This window comes from Ovis canadensis, chromosome X, assembly GCF_042477335.2.
Source record: "Ovis canadensis isolate MfBH-ARS-UI-01 breed Bighorn chromosome X, ARS-UI_OviCan_v2, whole genome shotgun sequence".
NCBI classification, from domain to species: domain Eukaryota; kingdom Metazoa; phylum Chordata; class Mammalia; order Artiodactyla; family Bovidae; genus Ovis; species Ovis canadensis.
The window spans coordinates 78,109,034-78,123,617 of record NC_091727.1 but is presented as its reverse complement, the minus strand read 5'-3'; the positions used below and the strand labels follow the sequence as shown (position 1 = coordinate 78,123,617).

The window sequence follows — 14,584 nt, the reverse complement described above, 5'->3', positions numbered from 1 at the left end:
TTGACCCTACAAAATCTAGAAGTTCTTCTATAGGGCCTCTAGATTGCCAATAACAATAGGCAGTTCCTATCTAAGAGGTTCCAAGGTTCTAAGAGAACTTTGTTAACCAGTATCAAATTTACAAGCTAATTCTTTTGGTAAGACAGGGTGGAATTACCTTGTGATATTCTAGGGTTCTAATCTAGTTCTGCATTTTCTCTAAATGAAATCTTGAGTCCTAAAAGTTTTATTTGATAGAATTCCAGTTCTAACCAATTCTCACAATAAAGGAAACTAGAAAGTACTGACCAAGAAGATTGTTTAGTTCCCCTGCCTTCATGTGAGATGTCTTCTTTTTCTGGAAGTAAGTGTATTTAAAAACTGTGTGATATCTTCCTTCAAAAATTCTTAAAACTATGCGTGGGACTTACTTCAAAATAAGCCAGTAAGACAATAGGGAATAAAAATAAACCAATGAGGTATAGGTGGGTTAAAGCAGGAGTAAGGAAAAGTAAAAAATGAATCAAAATTGACCATGTAAGTAATGATTGCTAAAGTTGGGTAATGGCTATATAGGGGTTCATTATATTGTATATGGTCAAAAGTTTTCTGCAATATAAGTTATGTCATAGATATCTTTAAAGGAAGGTCAAGGTTCAAACTGGTGGTTTTCCTGTATGAGACATGAATTGAATTTGAGAGCTCTACCTGAATAATTCTTAATATTTTCCTCTCTATCATGGTATAGGCCACTTGGAAGTGACAATCAGACAAATCCATTTCCATGTAATGACCCTGAACTGTTCTAGAAAAGTGCCTATTCTTTTAGTAATTGCAAAATGATTCCTCCTTCTTGTGAAGGTACTTTGACTTACATTTTGGGGGGGGGGGTCATATAAAATAAGCCTGTCCAGGTAAAATCTGCATTTTTAAGAGCAATCTTTTGTTTGTAACATGGGCTGAATTCTTATCTGTATTATCTTGGCTGAGGTTTTCTAGATCCAATTAATAAGAGAATCTATTTGCTTTTCTTCAGCCCCATTGTAGCCATGAATGAGTAGAATAACCTCTTCACATGGCTCCCTGCTTCCCTTGGCTCCTCTACAATACATTCTTCACACAGCCTCCAAAATGATCTTCAAAATGTAAATCACATCATTCCTTTCCTTAAAACCCTCCAATGACTTCTTATTTCAAATTCCCACAGGTCTCATCAATTATCAGTTCCTTTCACCATGATGCAGCCAAAGCTTGTACCATCTCAGGTTGTCTGTATTTGCACATATATTTCTCTGCCTTGAATGCTCTTGCACAAGATCTTCATGACGGGTTTTTTCTTGGCACTCAAGTCTCAGCTCAAATGCCAAGTCCTCAGTATGGATTTCCTCATTATACTCACTCGTAGTTGTTTAAGCAAAGCTGCCAAAGTGTACCAGAATTACACTGGGGGCTTTGCCTAACACCTCACTATTTCTATGGTGGTTAACACATTGGCAACTTGATAGAAATGCAGAATAGTAGACCCCAGTCCACACCTATAGAATTAGAATATGTATTTTAACACTATCCCTAGACAAACTCCATAGACATTAAAGCTTAAAGCATTGGTCTAACATGTAATGGCTTTTTCTCTTAGTGATCATTAAAGAATAATTAACCCAACTGACAGAGAGTCTTAAGCAACAGTGCTATATATCTAGGTACATGAATTCTACCGAACACTGACTACTAAGTTCATTTGCAGAATCTTTCCCAAAGCCTTGATTTAATGAGTGTATGTTGGCCTATGGGAAACATAATTAGATTCATTTTTCAGGATCTTGTTACTTAAGCAGGCCAAGAATTTTTAGTTTTCTCTATAATACTAAGTCTCAAGTCTTAAGATGAGCAACTTTAAAGCATTCCATCATGGTTTTAACAAAAAAAAAATTTGAGGAATAATCATGCTATACCATCGTAACTGTTGAAATTCCTAGCTCATGTTGTTAATGCACAAAATTCTATAAAACATCAAATTGCAGGCAAAAAATGCCTAAGAGCAATTTTAAGTAAAAAGTCTTTTAAGAATGGACATTAAACACAACTTTAAACAAACTCATAAAGCCTTTAAGTGCAATAAATGCTTTTTATTGTATGCTCATTTCAATGAGTAACATTTAGAAATAATAATCCCACATTAACAGTGACAATCTTATCTTACAGCGTGTACATCATTTACAACCACATGACACACAACTTTAGATTTTCCAAATTTAATATTCTGAATTAAGAAAGATTAAAAAATTTATTCTCAAGGAACTGATTCTTACCTGGTGCAAAAACAGAAAGGTGAACATTATTTAAAACACAAAGCCACAATATAGCATGAAGTAAAATTACATTTTAATTATGCTGAACAGCTGAGTGTAAACATGAAGCAACTAAAACTTAAAAGTACACATCATATGCATTACATTTATGAACAGGATTTTCATTAAATTTCCCTAAACCAGCTTTTTATATTAAGCGCCATGTTGATTTGCAGCATGCTAACATAAAGTGTTGTTAAAAGGATGCATATTTTATACACTGTAAACTGAATATCCACCTCTAAGCTCTATTGGCAGCATAGTGTTTTGTTAAATACTGCATAAATACTGCCTCACATTGAAAATGTATGTTAATAATATGGTATATAGATTTTAAAAATCAAAAATTTCAATAATGGCATAAAATTGCACCTTTAAACATTAGAGCAAGTAAGACTGGAACAATCATACTTGCTATGACTGTCCTAAAAAAACTAAATATTTAAGAAAACTGTGTTCTCTCAATTTAATCTTAGTATCATTAAGAAATATAGTGCTAGCTTTGTTTGCAACATTACTGTTGCATGCATTTTAGAAAGCCACATTTGACTCAAATATACTTTTGTCATATATGCCATACTGAATATCAATCAACTTGAACATCAGAAAAAAGGGGAACTTGAATCTTTAGACTTTAGTACAGAATGCTGTATTTTAAACATCCTATCCTGTAATAAAACCTTAGTAGCTCTGAAATCCTTCTAAATAGTATTGAACTAATCTAACCTGTTTTCCAGTGAAATTTCTTTCAATGAATACACAAAACTTTTGCCATTTCTGGAATTCAATTTCCAGGTACCATATAAAGATTCAGTGACTAAGTGACTGATGGATGATTGCATTTTATTTTACCACCCCATTTATAAAACTGCATAAAAGTGAAGCCTTTTATGCAGTTAGGCCTTAATTAGATATGATTTTTTCAGAAAGATTTGTCTCTAGTATGATCAGCCAAATAAAGTGGTCGTCTTTGCTCTTCCCCTCTGTGGTTGAATTATGTTTATACCATTAAATAGACAATAAGGTTTTCTGCAACCATTCTATGGTGCTCCTTAAATTATTTAAGTAATTTCAAAGGGCTATGAGATCCCCTCTCAATTCAAATACTTGAAGATCTTTAATAAAAAGAATGCAAATTTATAATATCAAGCTATGTAACCAGGTGAAAGAGTTTGTGAAATTATCTTCCCATGTAGCATGTCATATTTTCTAAATAGCTTCTTTCTTTATATTAATCTTACTATATAAGAGCCTCCTTGTGGTGTCTCATAATATGCTGATTTTTTTCTGATGGTCGTCGGAATCCCTTCTTGCAGAATTCACACCTGTGTGGGTAGTCTTTTGTATGTATTGATATCACATGTCGTTTAAAGCCAGATGCATCTGTGGTGCTGTATTCACAATACTCACATTGGTAAATCTTCCTTCCAGTGTGAGTCTTCATATGCTTTTTGAGCTCATTTTGTTGTCTGAATCCTCTTTTGCACCTTTTACACTTCAATGACTGATCCTTAGTATGAACTGAAAGGATATGACCACTAAGAATAAATGGATCTGATGTTTTAAAGTCACAGTGCCTACACTGATGAATCTTCCTACCCTTATGGATATCACTATGCTTTTTGAGCTCAGAAGGGCGATGGAAACCTTTATCACAGACCTCACATTTGTGAGGAAAATCCTTAGTGTGGACAGATATGATGTGCCGCTTAAGGTCACTTGAGTTGGTGCTCTTATGGTCACAATGAGGACACTGGTGTGTCTTATGTCCTTGAAACAAATCCAGATGGCGTTGAAGTTCTCTCTCATCACCAAATGCTTGGGGACAATGCTCACATTTATATGGCAAATTGTTACCATGCTTAGACTTAATGTGAGTTTTCAAATTTGATTGATCTGCACACCTGAAGACACAATACTGACACTGATATGGCTTTTCACCAGTATGGGTTCTCATATGTTTCTTGAGTTCAGAAGGATGTCGAAAGCCCTTCCCACACTCAACACAAACATGAGGAAAATTCTTGCTGTGAACAGCCAGTAAATGTCGGTTTAACAGTCCTTGTTCCGCAGTTTCATAGTCACAGTATTTGCACTTGTGCATCTTCGGCTCCTTGTCTCTTAATATAAGTTTATTTGAACTCAATGGACTAGCTTCTCTGTATCTTCGTGTGTATTCTGTAAATTCATGGGTTTTGTCAACTTTGTTTATAAGCTTATGGCTTTCTAAATGGTTATGGAAACTCACTTTCTTGTTAGTTGTAAAGTCACAATCTGTACACTGATATTTTTTTCTCATTAAATGATCAGGATGATTCTTCATGTGTCTTTTCAAGAATCCTCTGGATTTAAACTTTTTTGTGCAAATATGGCAAGGATACACTGTCAGGGGTTGTCCATCAGGGCCTATTATAACAGCTAGATTAAAAAAAAAAAAAGGAAGTTGTAACATTTGGCCAGACTGTTTTAAAAGGGTTTTACAACAAATGCAGCAAAATTAGCTGACATTCACAATGTGAGAACTATACTAGTGGAATAAAACCCTGTAAGACAAGATTTAGATTAAAAGCAATTTATAATAAAGTAAAGCTCCAGGAGTTAGTGATGGACAGAGAAGCCTGGTATGCTGCAGTCCATGGCGTCACAAAGTCAGACATGACTGAGCGAATGAACTGAGCACACTAAAATATAATGAGCAGCACTCTACTATAGACCATTCATCTGCCAAAATGTTATATCACATATACTTTGTAACAACCTGAAAATTCTCTTTTAAAAAACATCATCTGGGTAAAAAGCAAACAAGCACAGTTTTGCTAAGTAACAGTAAAACATTTTTTAAAAAACCCAACTACTTAGATCAAACACAAGTATATGAGAGTAGGACTAACTACACTACAAACAACTGACTTATATTCTCGAGTTACAAAACATACTACTGCATTTCAAGTAATTATAGTATTCATAAAGCAATGTATTAGTATTTTACCTGTTTGCCACTGCCTCATTTCTCCCCTTCTCCTCTTCTTGGTTTTTTGTTTAAGTACTTTATTTGTGTTAATGCTATCACAGATTTGAAGGTATTGTGCTGCTGTATTACTTCTGTTTTCTAACGTTGAGTCTAAAGTATTTCCTGAAAAAAAATCAATACACCATTAAACTATATATATTTATACTCTTTTCATTTTGATTAAATTACTAGAAAAAAACTTAGCATTCAGTTGCCACTGAAGTGCTAAATTTCACAAAGTTACATTCATTTCTCAAGTGAATACGCAAAAATATCATACCATACAAAATTAACTTTAAAATATCCAGCTTATTTATCCTAAAGGAACAAACTGATCAGGTAAATGAAACGTAAGAAACTGAATTTTATGACCATGAACAAAATCTTGACATCAGTTCAACTTTCCCACCAATGAAGGCTGATGAAATTAAAGAGATTTAGCAAAGAATTAATTTATACATGTCAGATAACCAATACAATCATGGTAACTGTGTAATACATGACAAACAACAACTTCTTGTATTTATGCTTCAAAATGGTTTACTTAAGGTTAAAAGTAGTAAGACTGACTTTTTAAGAGTTAAGATAAATGTGACAGGTAATTTTCCAAAATTTCAATGGAATCAATATATACAAAATACTTTAATATCCGTTCTCACAATCTTTTGTGTTATGCAATTCAGTTTAAAAACGTAGCCCAAGAAACTGTTTAGCTTAAATGCTAGGATATGTATGTCTCTCATTAATTCACCTGAAATCTATATTTAAATTTAGAGAGTGAAAACCTCCTAAGGTTAGAAACAAGATAGTCAGATACTTTATTCTCCCTGTGTAAGAAAATAAAAAGAACTATCAAGCATGGAATAAAAAACACTATATGAAATATATTAAAACTAAAAAATACTTAAGCTGACACATGAGTTTTATGTAACATCTATATAATCTACTGGCTGCATAGAAATTAAGAAAATAGTTCCATCCCAAGGAGAACATTAACAAATGGTTGATATCATGGACAATTTTTACTTTCATGTCAGAAAAATTTATATTTTATAATCTTTTCCATAGTAACCTTTTATGGCCATGCAGTAAGTGGCCTGACATTTGTATCTTGAAAAAGAATTTTTTTTTACTTTTACTTTTTGGCCACATCATGTGGCATGTGGGATCTCAGTTCCCCAATCAGGGATCAAACCTGCACCCCCTGCAGGGGACACATGGAGTCTTAACCAGTGGACCTCAAGGGAAATCCTGAGGTAAATCTAAAATGAACTGCATTCACAGAATAACACACATTATGTCTCTAAATAAAATTCCTTGAAGAAATAAACTTATAACTAACTAGATATGACTAGGCAAATAAGAGTCTAATGGGTCTGTACACACAAACTAATAACTCTTTATATACCAAGTAGTATACAAAACCAGCTATTTAACTTACATCTCACATATAATGCTCTCTCACCTGATGATTGACAATCTTCATACCTTCGAGAAACTCTTCTTTCATCTCCTTAAGAAAAACAACAACAAATTAAAAACTGATAGGCTGAGTATCAACAATTATCATTGGATCACATCTACAAAACCTTACATCAATCACCATTCCTTGGATTAAACTTTTTGTTGTTGAGTTCTTCCACTCCCATAGATTAGATAATTTCACACACTGAAAGTAAGGGCTGTTGTGAGTATCCTTGGAACTAACTTATAGGAAAACCTTACTTTCTATATAAAACCTGAGTAGACATTCTATGAGGCCATCATCACCCTGATACCAAAAGCAGACAAAGATACCACAAAAAAAGAAAATTACAGGCCAGTCACTAATGATGGGCTTCCCTGGGAGCTCAGCTGGTAAAAAAAAATCCACCTGCAATGCAGGAGACCCTGGTTTGATTCCTGGGCTGGGAAGATCCCCTGGAAAAGGGATAGGCTACCTACTCCAGTGTTCTTGGGCTTCCCTGGTGGCTTAGATGGTAAAGAATCTGCCTGCAATATGGGAGGCCTCGGTTCAATCCCTTGGTAGGGAAGATCCCCTGGAAGAGGGCATGGCAACATACTCCAGTATTCTTGCCTTGAGAATCCCCATGGCAGAGGAGCCTGTAGGGTAAAATCCAAGGGTTTGCAAAGTGTCAGACACAACTGAGTGACTAAGCATGTCACTGATGAACATACATGGAAAAATCCTCAACAAAATTCTAGCAAACAGAACCCAACAACATTTTTAAAGGATCATATACCACGATCAAGTGGGCTTGATTTCAGGGATGCAAGGATTCTTTAATATACCCAAATCAATGTGATATGTATTATTAATTGAAAGATAAAATCATATAATCATCTCAGTAGATACAGAGAAAGCTTTTCACAAAAATCATCACTCATTTATGATAAAAACTCTCTAGAAAGTAATGAAGGATCATACCTCAACATGATAAAGGCCATACATGACAAACTCACAGCAAACATTAATCTCAGCGGTGAAAAACTGAAAGCATTTCCTCTAAGACCAGGAACAAGACAAGGGTGCCTACTCTTGCCACTATTATTCAACATAGTTTTGGACGACCTAGCCACAGCAAACAGAAAAATAAGAAAGAAAAGGAATCTAGATTGGAAAAGAAGTAAAACTCTCACTGCTTGCTGATGACATGATATTACACATAGAAAACCCTAAAGACGTCACCAGAAAATACTAGAATTAATCAATGAATATAATAAAGTTGCAGGATATAAAATTAATACACAAAAATCCCTTGCATTCCTATGTACTAGCAATGAAAAATCAGGAGAAATTAATGAAACAAGCCCATTCACCACTACAACAAAAGAATAAAATACTTAGGAATAGACCTGACTAAAGAGGCAAAAGACCTGTATGCAGAAAACTATGAATCGAAGATGACACAAACAGATGGAGAGATACAATGTGAAAGTGATTATATTACCCAAAGTAATCTACAGATTCAATGTAATCCCTATCAAACTACCAATATATTTTTCACAAAACCAGAACGAACAATTTCACAATTTGCATGGAAGCACAAAAGACCCCAAATAGCCAAAGCAATCTTGAAAAAGAAAAACAGCTGGAGGAATCAACCTTCCTGACTTCAGACTATACTATAAACCTATAGTCATCAAGATAGTATAGTACTGGCACAAAAACAGAAATATAGACCAATGGAATAAGATAGAAAGTCCAGACAGAGATAAACTCATGAACCTATGAGCACCTTGTCTTTGACAAAGGAGGCAAGCATATTCAATGGAGAAAGGATAGTCTCTTTAATAAGTGGTAATGGGAAAATTGGACAGCTACTTGGAATGAAACTACAATACTTCCTAACACCACACACAAAAATAAACTCAAAATGGATTAAAGACTTAAAAGGTAAGGCAAGAAACTATAAAGCTCTTAGAGGAACATAGGAAGTACACTCTCGAATATAAATCACAGCAAGATCCTCTTTGATCTACCTCCAAGAGTAATGGAAATAAAGACAAAAACAAACAAATGGGACCTAATTAAACTTAAAAGCTCTTGCACCACAAATGAAACAATAAACAAGATGAAAAGACAACCTTCAGAATAAGAGAAAATAATTTTAAATGAAACAACTGACAAAAGATTAATCTCCAAAGTGTATAAACAGCACATATGGCTCAATATTAGAAAAGTGATCAATCAAAAAATGGGCAGAAGATCTAAACAGATACTTCTCCAAAGAATACATATAGATGGCCAAAAAACACATGAAAAGATGTTCAACATCACTATTATAGAAATTCAAATCAAAACTACAGTAAGTGTATCACCTCACACCAGTCAGAGTGGGCATCATCAGAAAATCCACAAACAAATGCTGGAGAGATGTGGGGAAAAGGGAACCCTCTTGCACTGTTGGTGGGAATGTAAGCTGATACAGCCACTATGGAGAACAGTATGGAGATTCCTTAAAAAACTAGGAATAAAACTACCATGTGACCCAGCAATCCCACAGTTCAGAAAGACCCATGTACCCTCAATGTTTACAACAGCAGTATTTACAATAGCTAGGACATGGAAGCAACCTAGATGCCCATCGACAGATGAATTGATAAAGATGTGGTACATATACACAATGGAATATCACTCAGCCTTAAAAAGAAATGAATTTGAGTCAGTTCTAGTGAGGTGGATGAACCTAGAGCCTGTTACACAGAGTGAAGTCAGTCAGAAAGAGAAAAATAAATATAGTATATTCATGTGTATATATGGAATCTATAAAAATGGTATTGATGAACCTATTAACAGAGAAGGAATGGAGACACGGACATAGAAAATGGACTTGTGGACACAGTGGGAGAAGGAAAGAGCGGGATGAACAGAGAAAGTAGCCTTGACATATATATACTGCCATGTATAAAAGAGATAGCTGGTGAGAAATTGCTATATAACACAGGGAACCAAGCCTGGTACTCTGTGATTACCTAGAGGAGTGGGGTGGGGGAATGGGAGGGAGAAGAGGGAGGTGATATATGTATAATTATGACTGATTTGCTTTGTCGTATGGCAGAAACCAACAATATTGTATAGCAATTTTCCTCCAAATAAAAAGTAAATTAAAAGATTAGAAATGGGAGCTGTTCTTACTATGCAAATGAAAACAAGACTCCTTGATTTATAATTAAATTATATTTTTAATTTAAAAAAAGAGTAGATATTTCTGCAGAACACCCTCAAAATTGAAGATGCTCAACAAATGACTGCTGAACGAATGAAACTTTGAAAAAAACAAGATAAATTAACACATTTGAACAACAAAATTTTTCAAAATAAAAAATATATCTGGATCATCCTGAAAAGTAGAAATGAGATCAAATAGAAAGGGAAAAAATAACTTGATTAATTTACCTTTCATCATATACTTCCTATAAGAGCACACCTGAATTTCTGTTCCTTTTCAAACCCCAATATCTTATTTTTATGGTGTTAGTACAAAAGAGGAAGGGCCAATTTTCAAAGGACATTTCTATTTTAAGAAAAATTAAACTTTCAAGCTACTCACTTATACAGGTAGGATATAAAATAAACCCTACTGAAAAAAATGCATTAAGCAAAGTTCATTTTAAATAACACAAGATATGTGGTATAAAAATCATGTAAGTAACTTGAGATGAATCAGTCCACAGCAAAACATAGTATTAGCCAACTCATGGTGGGCATTAGCATAGCATATTTAATGACCTAAAGGCTGATGAAATATATGTTATGTACTTATTAGGTTAAAAAAATGACAGTGTCCAACCATATACCACAGCCCAGACAATAGGGACAATTGTTTTATTAACATCAAAGTCCTCAAGTTGAATCTCAGGGAAAGTTCCTTCCTCTTCCCCTACAATGACTTCCATGTATACTTCATCTGCTATTTCAGCACAACCTAAATTTTAGAAATAATTGCTTGCTTATAACCCCAAATATTTACTAAATGGGTAAAAATTTCCAAATGATTATTTTTCAAGATTTCAATTTGGTAAATTTAAAAATTATATTAGGCATTTGGGAGGCTAGTGCCACCAGGAGACAATAATTCATCAAAATTCTTATCCTCCTCTTAGAACCTAATCCTATGAAAATGATTTTCAATTTATATAAAACGTGTGCTTAAAATATACTGACTGATTTTACAGTACATTGGGCATTGCAAATTTATAAGAAGAATTATATTCCATAATTCTGGATGATAATTCTTTGGAACTCAGAAGCATTTCCCATAGAATCAATTATGAGAAAGCGGTCCATGCTATCCTACATATTGTAACTTAAATGCAGTACTGTACATGCAATGAAAAAATTGTCAAAAATACTAGTAACTAAAGAATTAAAAATTAAAGCAAGTAAAACCATATATACACATGGTTATAATATAAAATGCTGGTGCTCAAAGCTATGCGGACACCAATTAAGATGCAGGACTTTCAGAGACCTTACTGAAGACAAAAACATTAAGTTAGACACTTTAAAAAATATCGCTAGTATAAAAGAATTTAAACCTAGAGGGTCAATAAGCTTATTTTATGTGAAATAATCCACTTAGCTTTAATCTGTTAAACAGAAAACTGGCTTGAATTTATGCTTTTCCTTTAATTTACACAGTGGTATTTTCTACTCATTTGAAAAATGTGGAAAAAATATGGGACAAAAGTATCCCTCTCCTAGGTTTCCTTTCTTTCAATTAACCAGAAAGAGACACTGGTCTAAATTTTATACATCCCCATGGAATTCTGGCATCAGCTAACCTAAGCTTCAATCTCCCACCTTCCATTGTGCCCCTTCTTACTGACCAATGAGTAAAAAAGTAAAGAATTTAGAGATCAAGTAGAAATTATTTTTCTAATAAAGTCCTCTAGACTCATTTGTTTTTGACATTTTCAGCTGTGGTATATTATTCATGTTTGGGATGGGAATTCAGCTCCCTATGAATTCTGGGGAAGGGAATTTGAGGAGTGGGGATCATAGTGCAGTATAGGTAAAGCTAAGTATTGTCAAGGTAATGCAGTCAAGGGGAGGCTTTTGCTCTTCTAGGGTAAATCAAAGTAGTTTTTGTTTCAGCATGGCAAGAAGACAGAAAAAGCCTTAGGGAAGGGCTGCATTCCTATACTGAGGTGAGGAGAAAGTAGGAAGAAAGTAAAATGTCTTTATTAAGGAAATGTGTACTATGGCAGGAAAGCAAATGTCAGGAGCTTTTTTCACCCTGTGTGGTACTCAGCTCCAAGAAACCTTAAGCAGCAACTACTTGGAGATCATCAACAGCATAATAAGTAAAAATCCTGGTGGCTTGACTTGGAAGAATGCTTACTCAGCCAATGCCTCAGTAGCAGAAGGAAACAACCAGTTAGCCCTTCCACTGCTAAACTCAGAAAGAGGTCAACAGTGCTCACTGCCATGTGCAAAGAACACTGGCAGCAGAGTTGGGCAGACATGAATTCAAATCCTATTTTCCTCATTTAATATTAGATGACCGTGGGCAAGTGCTTAACTTCCTTGAGCATTTTCTGCTTCCATTAAACAGGGATAATACCACCTAACTCAGAAATGAGTTATAGGAATTAAATGAGATAATATATGCAACATATGCAATACACACACAAAGTAGATTCTCAGTAATTACCTACGTATTTGTGAGCTCTAGTAAAGTCAGGAACCATATGTTGCTGATCTCTGTATCCCAAGTATCTGAAACACAATATCTATGTTTGCTCACTTGAACAATACACGTATCCGTGAATAGTCAAAAGGACCCTTCCTTCTTAATTATAGCAAATGGTCAGACTGATTTTATTGATATTTGCTACTATGTAGTGCTTAAATCTGAGATTGCTTTTTTAAGAAAAGAATGCATGATGTCTAGGGATGAGTCACTACAGTGCCATTTTTTTCTTACTGATATCATCTTCTTCTTGAGAAGAATCTTTAACTGCCATGTAAACCATCTTCTCCCGCTGCATTCGGCTCTGATCAAGCACTCCAGCTACAGAATGTCCATTGGTGTACTCACTCTCTGTGACAATTTCTGTTCCACCTTAAAAGTTAAAACATGTATCAAAATCAGTAAGCATCATAGAATAATTTCCTCCCAGGTGGCTCTAGTGGTAAAGAATCTGCCTGCCAATGCAGGAGACCCAGGTTCGATCCCTGGATTTGGAAGATCCCCTAGAGAAGGAAATGGCAACCTACTCAAGTATTCTAGCCTAGAAAATCCCATGGACAGAGGAGCCTGGTGGACTATAGCCCCTGGGGTCACAAAGAGTCAGACATGACTGAGCACACTTTATATTATAATAAGGAAGATATATTAAAATACTTTCCTTTAGAAAAATACTCCCCCCATATATTTTAAGTGTCAAGAGAATTATCATATAAATTTCACTTTAAATTATCAGTCATTACTAAGAAATAACAACATATGTGCAAAGCACTTTGTCTTTTACATGTATTTATCCATTTAATCCTCGTGATAGTATTATAAGGTAGTTACTACCATTATGACCATTTTATGGATGAGGAAACTGATGTAGAAGAAGGTTAAGTAATTCACCAAAGGCCACTTAAATGGTAGAACTAGGATTAAAATCCAAGCAGCCTGCCTCTAGACTACCCTTAAATACTCACATTTCCTATTCCAAACCAAACTCCCTCCACTCATGTTTTGAAATCTCAACTGGAATCTTCTACACGTTTGAAAGAATCTGAGAATGACTTGTTCTGTACCATATTTATATACAATTATATATATATTACATATATATATATAATTTTAAAATATTCTATCCCCAAAGAAACCTATTAAAAAGTTGCACTTTGAAGGCAGTATTAGAATAGTTTCCAGAAAAGATAAGTTCTAATTCCTAACCATTATAACAATAAACTTAGTATTTATACCTATTTCAACATCATCTTCAGCCTCGGCTTTAAATATATACACTTTTATTACTTCTGAACCAAATCCATCTTCTTTAACATCTTCTTGTGAACCATCACTGCTGATTTTTAATGGTGTGTTCCCCATATGCTCTAATTTTTCCCCAACATCATCTACTGTAAAATATAAAGAGGAAACTATTTCAGCCAAAAAGTACCAGTGACATTTAGTGGGTGTTAAGCATTAATATTAGTGCAATGTGAAATAATGTGTTAACAACTTACCCACTGTATTCAATTAATAACCTATTATGCAACCATTAAAAGTGGTATAGTTCATGAAAAAAGAATTCAAGACAGATAGACTACGTGATCATAATTGTATAAAAATCTAGTCACAGATAATACTCTTATATTTCAGCTTTAATTAAAATGATTTGTGAAAAAATTAAATAATCTTCCATCATGTTCAACATTTTAAGCTAAATCCTAACAGCAAAATTAATAACAAAAATTAGAACATAAAACATATAGTACTCATAAAATAAGCTGACATAAACAACAGTTTCCAAATTAAGTAGCAGCCTGTCTAAACCAATTAGCATAAGAAATCTAGTATCTAAAAAAGAGAAAACACCTGAATTATCTTATAAGAAGGGGCCTTTTAGAAATCACAAAAATAAAACCTTAGTAAATACTTTTAACTCCTGTTGAGTCAATGGAAGACAACTTCAAATCAGAAACTGTGTATTCTTCTAGACTTAACCGTTGTATGCTTTGCTTCAAAATCATCATAAAAGCAACAACAATTACTTACACTTAAAGTATACTCAAAAT

General features: G+C 34.2%; 1 protein-coding gene across 1 annotated transcript in view; it reads right to left on the bottom strand.

Annotated features, from left to right (window-relative positions):
* Window positions 1-2,084: 2,084 nt before the first annotated feature.
* ZNF711 (zinc finger protein 711) overlaps window positions 2,085-14,584 on the bottom strand; it is a 34,868-nt gene continuing 22,368 nt past the window's right edge. The window contains exons 8-13 of the mRNA XM_070290353.1: window positions 13,769-13,924; window positions 12,771-12,908; window positions 10,632-10,766; window positions 6,803-6,850; window positions 5,317-5,460; window positions 2,085-4,745 (exon numbers count right to left, since the gene is read on the bottom strand). Coding sequence (XP_070146454.1) covers window positions 3,568-4,745; window positions 5,317-5,460; window positions 6,803-6,850; window positions 10,632-10,766; window positions 12,771-12,908; window positions 13,769-13,924 — 1,799 coding nt within the window. The 3' untranslated portion in view covers window positions 2,085-3,567. The remainder of the gene's footprint in view (window positions 4,746-5,316; window positions 5,461-6,802; window positions 6,851-10,631; window positions 10,767-12,770; window positions 12,909-13,768; window positions 13,925-14,584) is intronic.